The sequence below is a fragment of the Amphiura filiformis genome, chromosome 20 (assembly GCF_039555335.1).
Source record: "Amphiura filiformis chromosome 20, Afil_fr2py, whole genome shotgun sequence".
NCBI classification, from domain to species: Eukaryota; Metazoa; Echinodermata; class Ophiuroidea; order Amphilepidida; family Amphiuridae; genus Amphiura; species Amphiura filiformis.
Window position 1 is genome coordinate 13,253,133 of NC_092647.1, and position 18,158 is coordinate 13,271,290.

Consider the following 18,158-nt stretch of genomic DNA (forward strand, 5'->3'; position numbering starts at 1 on the left):
GTAAATTTTGGACCCAAGTTCCGAAGAAATTGATAGACCCAAACAAGCACCGGAGCGAAATACATCAGACTCTCACGGGCACCAAATATGAGTGAATCGTGCTTGTTTCTGCGCTACGAAAACAAAAGAGTATTATACCTAAACATTAAAACTATAAGGAAGCAAGATTGTCGGCTGAAATTCATGAGGCCGCTGTTTAAGTGCCTATAGCTCAAAAGTTCCGACTGAATTGTTCGTAAAAAATTTAATTTTTATTAAATTTCAGACTTTAAGAAAATCCATTTGAAACTTCCACAACTTTGTCACAAAGGGTGTAAAAATTAACGCAGGGCTGTGCAATAAATATGAGCCCCACCTCCACGGGTAAGAAAAGGTGTGCCAACCAGTGCCAACACTCCCCCTCCCTCCCCCGCTCTCGGCCAGCCTAAATCTGCCAATATGCAAACTTTAAATATCCTAGATATAATGATGCAAGCAGGAAATTCATTGCAGATTTGAATGTTTCTGTATAAGTGTTTCCTAAGCCTGGTAAAGATGCACTGTAAATTGTCAAAAACTGGCCCCCCCACCCCTGTGTACGAGCTATGACGTTAAAAGTATTACAGTTAGTTAGTTTCATCATTTCAATTTTATTCATAATACACATAAAAACAGAGATATTGAAAAGGAATACATTTAAGGCCAGACAGGGGGTTGAGAAGGTACACGACCAGGCTCAAACATCCGCAGGCATATTAAACAACAGCACAATACAACATATGAATGAAGGTTATAAAGGAATACATCAATAATATTTTAAATTAGATATAATATTGCATAAGTTGACAGGGACCCGCCCCGAAACAATTGCACTAAAACGATAAAATATGGTCTAAAAGACGGCATTTTGATTTAAATCGACCAGTCATGGTCATACTTTGAGTAAACAAGAATTCCTGAAAAAAATTGGTGTCAGTTCCAATTTACAATGTAATTATTATTTTAATGTGCACTGCAGCACTGACAAGAACATTTAGTGGTAGTTCATTTATCATTAAATAGGCCTATACACTTACATTCTTACATAGGCCTACGTGTTTTGGCGCAACGTCAGCCTTCTATTCTTCAATTTTTTCACAGGAGGAAGATGGCGAATTTCATCATTCGATATCAGCAAAGTATCAGGCCCTTGCAACTCCTATACCAGCGCAATATAAAAAGATTTTTGTTTAATTAACACTGGATGTTTTATAAAAAAAATATTGTATGTGATAAAGAAGGGGCTGGTGGTTTATTTGTGTAAAGGTCAAAATAGGTTTAGGATTGGGTCAGGACTCTTGTTTCGTCATCTTCCTTCATCCAAGACCACAGTCTTTGAACCTGCTCATTGTCTGGTGCTTTTTTTTTTCTTTTTTTTTTTTCTTTTTGTAATTTTGATTTTGAAATGGAGCCTTGATCTTTGATTCGCCACCAGCTCCAAGTACAGATAAAATACAAAAAGCTGAAAAGGGAAAAAAAAAAAAAAAAAAAAAGATGTGGACACCGTCGGCTTCCCCCGTGTATTATCCGCCGGTGCCATTATCACGTGACTGTAGAAAAATGCTGCTGCCACACCAGATATAGGCTAAGTAAAACAGCGTATTACTATCAAGACTTATGTTTAAAAGCTGTCCTCGGATCGATGCGTCAAGTTTCCAGTTTATCACATTACGTGCTCTATATTAGTCCATGTCGATATTATTCAAGACAGAGATTGCGTCTGACGTCATCTGTCAAAGTCGTTGATGATGACTTGCTAAACCCGGCGCCTAATTTTAAGCTTACTGTCAATTTTGCACCTTCAAACATACAAACCATCTCAAAAGTTAGGTCTTTATAGTAGGAAACTTTTTTTAGCGAAGGCACCATGTCAACAATGCCTAGAAAAGTTGCTTTTTGCCTTGTAAAAGTACGTAATTTTTCGCCATTTCCTGGTATCAGCATGGAAGCAGGTCGATTCGCACCCAAACCAATTCGTCCACAGTTGACTTGGCCATATGCCAATTCATGCATTTGGCCCCAAGCTACATGTAAGTCAGCCACAAACCAATTCGATATTGACCAAAAGGGATAAACGATTTAATATGTTAATGAATATATGTGACCGTCCATCACGAAACAGCTGTAAAGTCGGCTCGCGGTCAATTTTGTTTTATTTCGTGTTTAGAAAATAATATCATAAGCTTTAAAATGAAAAATCATTTGACTCCAAACGATATCCAGAAGTAAAAAAACAAGGGGGTTAAGTGCACATCCGTACAAAAAAGTGACTATAGATGAGGTGACATATGATGTCACATGTTTACATTCAGACCGCCCTCTGTTGTTTCAAAGCAGGCAAAATAACACAGAAGTGTCTATGACAGACCACATAAATATCTTTAAAACTCAACTTTTAAAAACCTTTAAAGCTTTGTGTGATATTATGTATATAGCTTGATGCATTTATAAACAAGATTGATACCATTTTTTGTATAGTTTGCTTTGAAACCAAAGTTAATGAATAAAATCAACTTCGTCCATGTAAACTATAGTGTTTTTTGCCTGACAGTTTTGATCACAGATCAACAGAGGGTGTATCAAATGTAAACACATGTCACCTCATCTATATCTCATTAACCGATGATCCTAAAGATTTGCGACCACTGACTTTTCTGTTCCTTTTTGACATATGGCACGACTCTCTAGGATATTTGGCTAAAATTTTAAAAAAGTGACTATTATCTTATTAACCAATGATCCTACAGATATGCGACCACTGACTTTTTTTTTTGTTCCTTATGATGACCAAGGGAAAAGTTTGACATATCTCACGACTCTGTAGGAAATGATGTACATCATCATCATCATACATCATTTTATTTTCATTCAAATCGACATACAAAATATATATAAAAGACACAATGAGGAGATGCTCAAAAGGCCCAAAGGCCTGAAGCGAGCACCCCCTTACACTGCCTTAAGTTACAACATACAATTACAAATAAAAGAAAAAAGAAAGAGGAGAATAACATGCAAAGAAAGAAGCAATATAAATATTTATAACATTTCATATAGACATTAGACAGTTCACAGAAGAAATTGATAGTTGGGGTGGAGATGGGTGGGGATGGGTGAGGTCATTAGGTCATTAAATAATGCCTAAATATTATATGTAATTTTTTATTAGACTTTTCTTTATTTGTAACTTAAACTGGTTTACTGATTTTGCCATCTTTATATATTTATTAGTAATAATCCATTTCCTAGGACCGGCAGCTCACCGGAAGCCCGTGTTGTGAGGGCCACACACTGCGGCTACGTACAGATACGCGAACGCTGACTTTTTTTTTTGTTCTTTATGACCAGAGGAAAAGTGCGACATATCACACGACTCTTTAGGATATTTGGTTTAAAAGATAGAGGGTTAAGTGCACAAAGTACAACGAATTGGTTTGTGACCGAATGCAAGACATCAAGGCATCTAAATATACAGATTTGGTGTAAAAACAACGGTTATGGAGAAAATCACGAAATAGTTAAATTTGGCCAACTTTTTTTGTACATCAATATACAGGGTTCGAATTAGCATGTGGGCGAATTGGTTTGGGGCTGAATTGACGAATAGTATTAATATCGATATTGATATTTTTACAGAGCACGCGATATTTCGATATGATGATTTGAATTGTCACGTGATCGTCAAACCTGTAGGAGAAGGTGTCAGTTCTGCAGGACTGAATGAAAGATTTTGAACATTTATCAAAGTCCCGTTTCATTGGTTTTTGGCCTTTTGAAACTAGGGGAAAATGGAACTCAAGTTACACTTGTTGGAGTTTGTGATGATGCCTCTACTGCTATTTCAATACAAAATAACTTTGCGTCATAATTATCATTAGAGTGTCAACTTTACGATGAAGTATGATTTTTAGGCTTACCATGTTTGTCTTTTTGAAAAAACAAAACAAATTTAGGTGGCTACGTGCAGCCAATTTGCCTACACAATAATTCAAAACACCGCGTAACCTTAAGCATGTTAAGCCACTATAAAGTTATATCTGTCTGTGACACTAACAAAAAAACAAAGGGCCAAAATCTGAATCTTGATGATTTTTACGATAGGCCTACATGCACCGGATGAGCAAATCACTAAATAAACCATAACATAATGGATAAACTTGACTAAATCAATAAACTGTGTACGTAAATGTTTTGTTTCTTTGCATAGTACTTGACCTTTGGTCATGTTGGTTATGATTACAAGATGAGCATCAATTACACGGTATAAGCAATTTAAGCATTTCTTATGAAGCAACAATCATCATTTTTATACTTCGACCATTGATGCCGTCTTCAAGTTACAATCGAGTACTTTTTATGATGTTTATGCGTCACGCATCAGTCTAGTCGTATATGTAGCAGGTAAAAGTAAAGAGAAGGTGAATTCACACGGAAACCTGGGAACATTACTAACAATTTGAGCATCGGAATAAAGAAGAGTGGATTGTATTATCATCAGTTGTAGTTCATAGTCATCATTCGTTTATTTCAAAGTAAGTAAAATCTTCGTTTAAATTGCTGCCTCTAAATTGTGTTGATAAACCACCGCATACTTTAATAGCAATATCATGATATAGCAGAAAGCGTCCGCTAGCCCGGGGGGGGTGCGGCTCACATGTGACATACGGTGATGTGCCGCCCGCTCCAATGGGTCGGTTTTTCACAAGAGAGACTTAGACATGAGGCTGCTTTCTAGATATAAGAAAATCCCTAGATATGGGTCAGGGTTTTCAACCAATGATCAATCATACAGATACGGAATGCGACTGTGGACTTTTTTTTTTTTGACACACGACTCTGTAGGATAATTGGTTAACAAGATACAGAGTTAGGCACAAAGTACAATAAGTGACTTTATCCCATTAACCAATGATCGTACAGATACGCGACCGCGACTTTTTTGTTCCTTATTAGTACCAGAGGAAAGGTTTGACATATTGTACGATTCTGTAGGATAATTGGTTAAAAAGATACAGAGTTAAGTGCACAAAGTACAATAAGTGACTATATCTCATTAACCAATGATCCTACCATGGAAATAGTACTACAGATATGCGACCGCTGGCTTTTTTTTTTGTTCCTTATGACCAAAGGAAAAGTTTGACATATCGCACGACTCTGTAGGATAATTGGTTAAAAAGATACAGAGTTAAGTGAACAAAGTACAATAAGTAACTATATCTCATTAACCAATGATCGTACAGATACGCGACCGCTGACCTTTTTGTTCCTTATGACCAGAGGAAAAGTTTGACATATAGCATGTATTCGCTACTTGCACGGTTCCGCCATTATGCACTATGTGCGGGGAGAGCCTCGAACTGGCAGCATACATGAATGGGAATTGAACTAGTCATAACGTTCTGTGTAAGGTTACATAATTCTTCCTTTCATGTATGCTGCCAGTTCGAGGCTCTCCCCGCACATAGTGCATAATGGCGGAACCGTGCAAGTAGCGAATAGCACGATTCTCTATATTTGGTTTTATAGATCGATAGAGGGTTAAGGGAAGGGGTATGAACGTTTGGACAGTATTCATTGTGGGACATTAGCATGATTAGAGCACATCAGACATATCGAATTGCATTCTGAATACGAAGAATGTCCTTCTGATATCAAATAATTTTGATTTTTTGAAATTCGCAATGTAATACACATTTTATGGCAAATCATTAAAATTGATATTTTGATATTTAACAGTACTTGAAGTAAACTTTATAAATCTGATGATTCATACTTAAAGTGTATGTAGGTGGGATGAAAAGCCGACGATCAATTGAGAATTTTGACCTTTGTATTGAAGATTTGGATTTTTCCCAAAACACCAAAAACAAATAGGTCTTTTTGGAAAAAATCCATATCTGCAATATGAAAGGTCAAAATTTTCAATTGATCGTCGGCTTTTCCTTCCAGCTACATACACTTTAAAATATATCATTGGATTTATAAAATTTATTTCGAGGACTGTTATATATCAAAAATTTGAAAAATATCAAATTTTAATAATTTGTCATAAAATTTGTATTATATCGTGAATTTCAAAAAATTAAAATTATTTGATATCAGAAAACATGCTTCGTATTCAAAATGCAATTCGATACGTCTGAGGTGCTCTCATGTCCCACAAAAAATACTGTTGAAACGCCATAAACGCTCATTCTAGATCCCTTAAGTGCACACAATTTTTAAAAAGTGACTATATCTCATTAACCAATGATCCTACAGATATAAGACCGCTGACTTTTTTGTTCCTTATGACCAGAGGAAAAGTCCGACATATCGCACGACTCTCTAGGATATGTGGTTAAAAAGATAGAGGTTAAGTGCACAAAGTAGAAAAAAGTAACTATATCTCGTTAACCAATGATCCTACAGATATGCGACAACTGACTTTTGTATTCCTTAAGACCAGAGGAAAAGTTTGACATATCGCACGACTCTCTATGGTGATTGGTTTAAAAACTGATATTTTCAAATTGACGTATAGTGACGTATATTTATTGCTTAGCTTTCCCTCCGGGCTTTCCTTTTAAAGGAAATTTTATAAATTAAAGATTTTTTGTCAATTTATCACCACGCATGCTCAATACAATTAGTTTAAAAACCTCTAGTCTCCGTGGGAGAGCGAGGGCGAGTTAGCGCAGCGGTAGTTCACTCGTATGGGGTTATATCAGATGAGAAATTGTTTTTAGGTACCGCACCGCTCCCCGCAGCCCCGCACCGCTCCCCGCAGCCCCGCACCGCAGTCCCGCACAGCAGAGGCTTGGCTATAATAGTCGTCCATTGGCTAATTTTGAAATTTGAATTTTTTTTTATTTAGAAGCCCATTGGGTTAGGGTTATGGTTAAAGTTAGTGTTTATTATGAATATTTATAAGTACAGGGTGTCCCAAAAATTCCTTTACCATTAAAGTGATCTCTTCTACAAATTATCATAATATGGACGGATTCGTGCAAAGAGGAAACTTGAACAATTGCTTTGATACCTTTACTTGACCAGTTTCCTTGTGAATGTTGAAGCATATCAAATCACGTGTAATGTTTTTTAATAGACTGTGTTTTAACAGTGTTGATCACAAAACGATGCATAGGCCTACAATGTTTAAAAATGCTTTACGATATCGACACCTTTTCCTAATTTCAGGTTGGTGTTTCTATCGCTGCTGAAGTTCAAGATTGTATAAATTAACAGAGCAGCTTTTCATTGCAGGGAAAAACACATCATATCATGAGTAAAATTAAATCATTTACTTTAATAAATTATTATATGCGTTTTCCTTGGTCTCAAATGAAATTGCTTTAAATATAAATGATAAACGCAGTACCTCAACTTTGAAGTGTATGCAGGATGAGGGTCCAATATGAAAATCTACACAAAGGGCTTGCCATTTCAACCATTTAGCTATTCAAAACCATAGTTTAATCATGGGGTGTTTTTTGTGGGATTTTTAAAAACCTCCTTTTTCCAACCTCCCCCTCTTCCACACTCCCAGAATAATGAATACATTATGTACATGTAGTGTCAAAAATAGCTCTACGATGACCTTGACTGGGGGTATATAACTCTTAGCGGTGCGGGGCTGCGGTGCGGGGCTGCGGGGAGCGGTGCGGTACGTAAAAACAATTTCTCATTTGATATATTATAGCGGGGCTGCGGTGCGGGGCTGCGGGGAGCGGTGCGGTACCTAAAAACAATTTCTCATCTGATATAACCCCATACACTCGCTTTGCACCACTGAGGTCCCGGGTTCAAGCCCCGGCGCGGCCCAAGGACTCATCATGTGCACTTGGTTTCTCCCGATTCCATGCTCGCTCTCGGAGGTTTTTTCCGGGATCTCCGGTTTCCTCCTGCTTTCAAAAAATCGGTGATTAGTTGTTTGGTTATCAAAAACTCCCTTCACCCAATGGAATTTGGGGAGCTGCACAGATAATTGGTGGATGTTACAATCTAAGTGCGGATAGGTCTGCGCCTGAGGTTCGGCTGCAACTGGCCTAGATGATGCGATCTGATTGTGATGATTCACTATGGCAGCGGAATTACAGCGCTTTGAATCCTTCAAGATCTAGATGGGATGGAAAAGGTGCTATATAAATCCGAAATTTATTACCCGTCTAACCGAATTGTGCTCCTTCGTCAAAACAAACCATTTCAGTGACGGAGGAACACAAACCGACTGGAACCGAGACAAATCAACCTCTATCCAGAAAAGAAACTATCAATTTGGTCTAAAAACACAATTTTCTCTGAAAATAGTGACATTTTATATTTTTATATTACACAATATCATCACTTGAAAAAAATTTTTGATGAAATTATCATAAATATTTAAATGAAGGTAATATAATTTACTATGTTCAGCCTTTTCTCCATGCCCCTATGTTCGATTCAGAAGTAAACACTAATGTGAGGAATTAATATGGACTCAAATTTTTGTGTCTTGTAATAGCGATGGATATCGCAACTGTAGCGACCCAAATCCGAATAGTTTGCACAATCTAGATCTATTTTTACTAATTTAACATCGCAACTGAATGGGTATTGATATGTTTCACTTTGTTTAAAATAAGTAACGAAACATGTCATGTTTATAAGCTATTCCTTATTTAAATTGTTATAACAAGTCGTGTATTCTGAGACCATTTTCATCAAAATCGGAGGAGATTTTTTGTGTTGACCGTTGAGCCATAATGTTGACCTTCGACCTTTTCGCTAACAACTAAAGATGTTAAAATAAAAGCTCTGTACTATTTCTGTTGATCATTAGTATGATCATATGAAATTTATAAAATAAAATACACAGAAAAGAAGTCCACTTAAATATCCGTTTTAATAGTGCCACACCTATGATAGCGGTCTCTCAGATTTGTGAAATTGCTTTATTGATACTATACATAATTGGTTTTGGTCTTTGTCATTCGTTTCAGGAATGCCTCCAAAAATAAGAAGACCACGAGAATGGGATTACCTGATGCCTCACGTGTGTAAATATTGCAGACGAAGGTTCTTTAATAATAATCATCGATATCTGCGTCATCTGCGTCATCATGAGCTGTGGATTCGTACATACTGGTATGACTATAAGAAGAAGATGATACCGATACCAAGAAGAAAGATGAACATCTCCGATGCTAGTAGGAGGGATTGTTTGAAATCATCATCTCTTGGCATTTATGTTAAGGGTCAATGTAAGGGTGGAAATAACTGTAATAAAGGGTTTACAAAGTCAACGAGCTTGAAAACCATGAACGAATCCATAGAAAAGAGAGACTCGCAAACGTCGGTACTGCAACACAAATTTCACACAGTCATGCAACTTGAAATCGCATGAACGAATTCATACAAAAGAGAAGCCTTATAAATGCCAATACTGCAATAAAGGCTTCACACAGTCAGGAGGCTTAAAAAGACATGAACTAACCCATACAAATGAGACACTTCATAGATGCCAATACTGCGACAAAGGATTCGTTGTGTTAAGTAAGTTGCAAATACATGAACGAATGCATACCACAGAGAAGCCTTATAAATGCCAATACTGCAATAAAGGCTTCACACGGTCAGGTGACTTGAAAAAACATGCACGAATTCATACGAAAGAGAAGCCATATAAATGTCAATACTGTAATAAGGGCTTCACACAGTCAGGTGCCTTGAAAACACATGAACGAATTCATACGAAAGAGAAGCCCTACATATGTCAATACTGTAATAAAGGCTTCACGGAGTCAGGTAGCTTGAAAGCACATGAACGAACCCATACCAAAGAGACGCCTTACAAATGTCAATACTGTATTAAAAGCTTCACACAGTCTAGTCACTTGATAAGACATGAAGGAACTCATACAAAAGAGAAGCCTTATAGATGTCAATACTGTAATAAAGGCTTCACACTGTTAGGTGACTTGAAAACACATGCACGAATTCATACGAAAGAGAAGCATTATAAATGTCGATACTGTAATAAAGGCTTCACACAGTCAGGTGACTTGAAAAGACATGAACGAATCCATACCAAAGAGAAGCCTTACATATGTCAGTATTGCAATAAAGGCTTCACGCAGTCATCTTACTTGAATATACATGAACGAATTCATACGAAAGAGAAGCCTTACATATGTCAATACTGTAATAAAGGCTTCACACAGTCAGGTAACTTGAAAAGACATGAACGAATTCATACCAAAGATTAGCCTTATAAATGTCAATACTGCAGTAAAGGTTTTGTAGTCGCAGGTAATTTGAAATCACATGAGCGAATTCATACGAAAGAGGACATGATGCAGTCATGTCTACAGTAGAATTCATCTCGACCTTTGCAGGACTTAACCCCATTAAAAGCTATTAAACCAAGATAACACTCATTGAAACAGCTCAACTGATTAAATCGGATCTTCTCTGGCTGTGCACATGTGACTGTTTTCATGTGCGATATCGCAATAAAGTTTGCGTATTATAGCTTCAGTTGGGTAACCGATTATAAAGGAAACGAAAGGAAACAATGGTATGTGTACTTTTGTTCACGAAATGAGACAATGGCGTGCTTTTTGTAAACCAGCATTCTTGAAAATGAGCAACATAATGATTGTTGACTTAACACGGTTTGGAAATAATTTCTTCATATTTTTGGTGTTATCTGTCGTTTATATATCCTTCCTAAAACACAAAAGTACGACCCTCTCCAAACACCTAAATTAGCTAAAAATTTAGGACATGTTACAAAACTATATTTTCTAGAACTTTAGAAGAGTACTTTTAATATTGGCCGGTTATTTTTCACACAGCGACGTTAACTAGTCATATCCCCATTCTTTTAACGTAGGGCTATTTGTAGAGGTCACGCGTCAATGGGAAAGAGCACTGTGTATTGTGTATAGGAAAACGGACAGTAACTGCAGTATGAGCCATATAAATGCCAATACTGCAACAAAAGCTTCACACCGTCAAGTAATTTGAAAAAACATGCACGAATCCATACTGAAGAGAAGCCTTACTAATGTCAATACTGTAATAAAGGCTTCACACGGTCTAATAACTTGAAAACACATGAACGAATCCATTCCAAAGAGAAGCCTTATATTTGCCAATTCTGTAATAAAGACTTCACAACGTCTAGTCACTTGAAATTACATGAACGAATTCATATGAAAGAGAAGCCATATAAATGTCAATATTGTAATAAAGGCTTCAAACGGTCTTGGGAATTGAAACCACATGAACGTACACATACTAATGAAAAACCTTATATTTGCCAATATTGCAGTAAAGGATTTGTACATATAGGTAACTTGAAAAGACATGAACGAATTTACACGAAAGAGACGCCATGATTATAAATCTCAATATTGTAAGAAAAGCTTCACACGGCCAAGTAACTTGAAATCACATGAACAAATCTATGCCAAAGATAAGCCATATAAATGTCAAGCCTGCAGTAAAGGATTTGGAGACTATAGGTAACTTGAAAAAACATGAGCGAATCTATGCCAAAGAGAAGCCTTATACTGTACTAAAGGCTTCACTACGTCTACAGTCTATAATATCGAATTGATTAATTCGAATTAAACAATTCATCGAGTGGCCATGGGCAGCACCATTAGACATGTTACAAGACTATCAAGTGACAGGTGATGGACCGTACACACACAAAAGAATAGGAACTTTTTTGATAATTTTCACCAAGGTTACTCAAAACTTACCTAGCTAATTTATTATACAGCAGGGGTCTCTGCTTCTTTAAGATGTTATGAAAAACTTAATTTAAAAAATATTTACCGACGGAAATAAAAATCCATCGACGGATAGTCTTGCTATGCTCTCACAAACTTAGAAAAAAATCTGAAAAATCCAAAATTTTGGTCTAAAAATTGGCCAAGGTTACTGCTGTCCCATTCAAAAGCACAGGAAGACCACCTGCAGCGTTGAGGTCAACTTTCTAGACTTCCTGTCTACTGGCAGTAATGGCTACTACCCAGTGCTAACATCAATGAATTGTTTAATTCGAATTAATCAATTCGATATTATAGACTGGTCTAGTCACTTGAAATCACATGAACGAATTCACACAAAAGAGAAGCCATATAAATGTTAATACTGCAATGAAGGCTTCACACAATCAGGAGGCTTAAACAGACATGATGAACTAACCCATACAAATAACACCATCCCAGCAAACACAAAACGTTTTCGACATCATTCGCAAAAGGTTGTCAGAAAACGTTTAAATGTCGGGTTATATAAAGGGTATATTAAGAGTATAAAACGTTTTCATAACCTTTAAAAACATTTTTTGATAATCTACTGCTCAGCAAACAAAAATGTTTTACAGAAAACGTTTAAATGTCGGGTTATATAAAGGGTATAAAACGTTTTAATAACATTCCAAAAACATTCTTGAAAACTAGATACAAAACATTCTAAACAGAATGTTATTTTGGGGTTGAAAAAATATTTTGCGAAAAATGTTTGCTCAAAATATTTTCGATAACGTTTTAAAAACGTTTTCATGACCTTTATACAACCCGACATTTAAATGTTATTAAAAGGTTTTGAATAAAACATTTTAAAAACATTTCTGTGTTTGCTGGGTTCAAACATTTTAACATAATGTCATTTAAGTATTGACACAATATTTGGCAAAAATGTTTTGCAAAAATAGTTTACAATAACATTTTTGAAAACATTTAAAAATATTGTTGTAGTGTGTTTTCATACAAAACGTTTTAAAACGTTATCATGACCTTTATATAACCCGACATTTTAATGTTATTAAAACGTTTTTACCTAAACCAAAAGCCAAAATATAACTTACTTAAAACGTTTTTAAAACGTTTTTGTGTTTGCTGGGATGCCATACCCATAAGTATACGGGTACAAGGCGTTATAGTCCGACACGTCGCTAGTCCGACACTCCGCTAGTTCGGCATGCCGCTAGTCCGAATCTAAAATACACTCTGCCAGTCCGACACGCCGACTTTCGGATTAGATCGAATTAGTGTATTTTGGACTCGGACTGTTGCAGTGGTTTCCATTTTCGGACTAGCTTGGACTAGTGCAGTGTTTTTATTTTTTTACTGACGCACCCCTAAGCTGACTAGTCTCAGCCCCTAAGTATAGGGAATTTGAGTAATCAGAGTAGCGGCGTGTCGGACTATAGAGGCGTGTCGGACTGAGCGGTGCGTTGCAAATACCATTATGAGCTTTGGCAAAAATTACATTGATCAATTCATAGCGAGCGTAGAATTGTATATAGTGAATATACCGCATTTTGAGTATACCGTACACGATAATCCTTGTATATATACCGATACCCTTGCTGTTTATAGTGAGACACAGTTACCGCGCAAATTATATACCAATTAACATTATCGTACATTTGCAATGACCCCGAGGTCACACGGGGAATGTGTAAAGATTGTGGCGCGAGCTATAAACAGCCCATTCAACAATATGATCATGGCGGTGAACATGCTTCTGTTTTGATAACTCTTGGGTGTGATAATCGTTCCGAATGAGCTGCGCGCATCCTACGCATCATGAAAAAGCTTCTACTTCCGGTAATACCGCACACAATTTATACTGGTGTGTTTATAGTGGGAATATCTCGCCACAATATCCTTCGATTTAGAAGGATATCGATATACCGTACATACATATACTGCTAGTGTTTATAGTGGGCAAGTATCCGGATAATCTCTAACCGGGTAGAAATTGTACCGCAATGTACCGCACATCTGCTCCCACTATAAACACGCTCACAGATATACTTTTGTAGGTCCTGAGGTTCTTGAGTCATGTTGTAAAGAGGGCTGTAACAACAATTCTTTTGTAATCCGTACATAACTCATTAACAACAATAAATCAAGCAAATTTTTAAAGTATTATGATTTTGTAGAATGCACTTTTGCAAAACATCTACGTGTTATTTTTCAATACACTTCTAGTGCCCGTTTCTATTCATCGTTATGTATTCTTCTCCCGTGCATTATTTTTGCGAACTACCCTTCATAGCCCAAATTATATAAACCTGCACGCTAAACAATGCATTATCTAAAACCCGCACGCTAAACAATAGATTCTAGATAATACGTGCACGCTCAAATACTAGAAATACTACTTTCACACAACTATATAGTAGAGTTAGGTGGCGCTTTCGACACAGAGGTCACATAACTATATAATTGTCTGTTCGGTATATATACCATCAAAAAAGTACGAATATACATTCTGTGGTGTTGAAATGGTATAGTTACAAACGGTGTTCTATTTTGCAAATATCATTGTCATAAATTATGATTAATGACCTCAAATAAATCAAACATCAAATGAGAATAATCGAGCTTCTATTAATTAAAAAGGGCCAAAAACAGGTGGATCATAATTACACAAGATGACACTATTGCAAAAAATTCAGCATTTTATAAATGAAATACATGTAGGCCTATATCTAAAATAACATGGCCGGGCCTGGAAAAACACACTAGCGCATAATATCATGATCATGCTTTATAATACTGAACAAATTGTAAAATCCCAATGTCGTGTGTTTTAATATAAGTAGATTTTTTAAAGTTCAAATTATAGAGCTATAAAGTCCAGTTGATATGTTTTTTTCTCATCTCAATTCACCGTACTTGTAGTAGGCCTACTAGTCGGACATCTAAATTGATCGTTTCCAGTGAACTGGTTCAGTGCTCTCTGTGTTCATAAAGTCAATTGGTTACAAACCATGCGTGAATAAGTTACTAAAGTATGACGTATGGCGCAATCGATACCATTGAGCGTGTTTATAGTGAGACAATCTTTCCGTTATTTAGCTAAACTACCGCGTAGTCTAGATTTGCAATGGTTAGTAAAACATAAACAAATATAGACTGCGTGGCAGTCCAGCTAAATACCGCATAATCTGGCTCACTATAAGTTAACTTATACAGGGATTGATTTTCTTTACCAGTTAAATTTTACCTAGCTGGTCAATGACCTGACGGTGTTTTTAAAATGTAAGATATTTTCCCTAATATTAAAACTAATATAATGAATGCAGCAATTAATATTGCCTATTGTTTTAATACACTCAAAGTGTATGACGGATAATGTACACGTGCAAATGCATTCGTCAAGATAATTGCACTTGCCATGGAGTTATTGCATTTATCTCTCGAGCCTATCGGCTCTCGAGCTAAATGCAATAACTCCACGGCGCGTGCGATTATCTTGACTAATGCATTGCACTCAGTTCATTATCCTTATCATAATATATTGATTTAGATAATGAAAAGGGAATTTTTGGCTGCTTCGACCAACAATACCTCGGGTACCCTTAACGAAAAGTGATTGGACAATGTTTCCAGATAAGACATAAACCACTGACGAATCAGCATTAGCAGTGGCGGCACCAGGAATTTATTTTCGGGGGCATGGGGGAGGCAAAGTGAATTTCGACAAATTTTGCGCGAAATTACCGCAAAAAGTGGAAATTTACGTAATTTGGGGGCGGGACTTGCCTCAAAACTGAGGGGGGGGCAAGAAAAAAATAATAGTGGGAATAAGTGGGAATCGTGCGTGTTCGATTTTAGTGCAGCGTATACCGTTCAAATTTTAAAACTAAACCATATGTGGGTAAATTCATTTTTTTTAAATAGATGCACTATCTAATTCTGCACATTATGACCCCTCATTGAATGCAATGTGACCATTGGGTGAAGGAAGTTTTTGATAACCAAACAACTAATCCCGATTTTTGCGATACAGGAGGAAACCGGAGATCCCGGAGAAAACCTGCGAGAGCGAGCATGGAATCGGGATAAACCAAGTGCACATGAGTCCTTGGGCCGCGCCGGGGTTTGAACCGGGTCCTCAGTGGTGCAAAGCGAGGGAATTACCGCGGTATATTCACTATAAACACGCTCTATGTGAACTCAGCCTAAGTGAATAATCCCGGGAATAGAGGTTATCCACTTTACTCATGCGTGACTTCTAACAAAAGGCGCTGATTGCCGTAGTATTCCTCATTCAAACCAATTCAATGCACGACCTCGGTGTTACCTGCATGGCGGGCTATTTTGAAGCAGTCATGGTTGCACATGCAGGTACTTCTTTTGAAATTCCTAAACAAGGTATAGCAGTCGCTGATAGGATATGCAACTTATAGAACACGGATAACCTCTAGTGTATAGGCCTATAATGTTTAAATTACATCTTCGCATACCACTGAATGTTATTTCAAACTTTAAGCTAGGTGTGATTGCTGACTACCTCAAACCTTTGGTCACCGAAATAAAATAGGTAATTTTACCTATAGGCATACCTATAACTAAACATCCACTTTTTAATAATATCCATTTGAACACACTCTTCATTATTCCGCTTATAATTATGTCACTTTCACATTGTCACATAAAATTGTAGCCTTAAGGGATCTAAAATGAGCGTTTATTGCGTTTCGACAGTATTTTTGTGGGACATGAGAGCACCTCACACCTATCGAATTGCATTCTGAATACGAAGCATGTCTTTCTGATATCAAATAATTTTCATTTTTGAAAATCACAATATAATACAAATTTTATGACAAATTATAAAAATTTGATATTTTTCAAATTTTTGATATATAACAGTACTCGAAGTAAATTATATCTAATGACATATTTTAAAGTGTATGTAGCAGGAGGAAAAGCCGACGGTCAATTGAAAATTTTGACCTTTCATATTGAAGATATGGATTTTTTCCCAAAACGACCTAAATTTTTTTGGTGTTTTGGGGAAAAATCCATATCTTCAATACGAAAGGTCAAAATTTTCAATTGATCGTCGGCTTTTCATCCCACCTACATACACTTTAAGTATAAATCATCAGATTTATAAAGTTTACTTCAAGTACTGTTAAATATCAAAAATATAAATTTTAATGATTTGCCATAAAATGTGTATTAAATTGCGAATTTCAAAAATCAAAATTATTTGATATCAGAATGACATTCTTCGTATTCAGAATGCAATTCGATATGTCTGATGTGCTCTAATGTCCCACAATAAATACTGTCCAAACGTTCATACCCCAGCCCTTAAGGTTAGCAACTATTTTAAACTATTGCGATTTGGTAGTTCACAGCATCTTGCGAATGGTATAGTGAGCTTTGGCAAAATTGAATTGATCATAACGAGTGCGTAGAAGAATTCAAATATCACAGATATACCTTTGTAGGTCCTGTGGTTCGTGAGTCATGTTGTAAAGAGGGCTGAAAAAACAACGCTTTTGTAAAACGTACATAACTCATTAACAACAATAAAACAAGCACGTTTTCAAACTATTATGATTTGTAGAATGAACTTTTGCAAAACATCAAAGTGTTATCTTTCAATAATATATTGATTTAGACAATGAAGATTTTTTAGCTGCTTCGACCAATACCGCGTCTATAATTAAACGAGGATTTCGTGATCCCATGCAGCATGCTCTTTTTATGACATTTTTCAGTAAATATCCAGAAAAAAAGCTTATTCCAAAATTTCAGTTGATTCCGATATTGCGTTTGCGAGTTATGCATGATTATGTGTACGTATTACACTGCTCCATGGGCCACTGTTGTAATTTCGTTCTGTGACGATATTAATCTGCAAGGAATTTTTTGCACATAAACATTATGTAGCCAGAGGTTTCCAGTGGTATAAAATCTCAACTTTTTTGGGAAAAGTGGGGGGATGAGGCTGATCACGAAATGCCCTTTTGATGTGAAAATATCCTAAGAAGACCGTAATTTAAGCCGTAAACGGTTACGAGCCTTAATTTCACACGTAACATTACGCAATTATGCGAGAAAATTATATCTGACCTTTTCAGCTCTTTTCATTATTGAAAATGATTTGAATACGCAATATCTAGTTAGAAAATGGATACAAAACTTGTCTGGGGACCACATCATCAATTTTGGTGGGTATATATACCCCTCCCCCGGAATAATTTGGAGATGATGGGTCTTATGAAAGCTGACGGTGTACCGGTAAATAGGAGCTGGGAACTGTCAAATCAAGAGTCTTTCTTTCTTTATTATATTATTAGGCTGGCGGGTAAGCATCATTAATTGATCTCGTACACTGGTATGTAA

The 18,158-nt window shown here is 36.4% G+C and overlaps 1 protein-coding gene across 1 annotated transcript in view; it reads left to right on the forward strand.

Annotated features, from left to right (window-relative positions):
• The window catches only part of LOC140142597 (uncharacterized), an 18,216-nt gene extending 7,399 nt beyond the window's left edge, over positions 1–10,817 (forward strand). Inside the window, exon 2 of the mRNA XM_072164593.1 lies at positions 8,982–10,817. Within this exon, the coding sequence (XP_072020694.1) occupies positions 9,558–10,247 (690 nt within the window). The 5' untranslated portion in view covers positions 8,982–9,557 and the 3' untranslated portion in view covers positions 10,248–10,817. The remainder of the gene's footprint in view (positions 1–8,981) is intronic.
• The last annotated feature ends 7,341 nt before the right edge of the window (positions 10,818–18,158 follow it).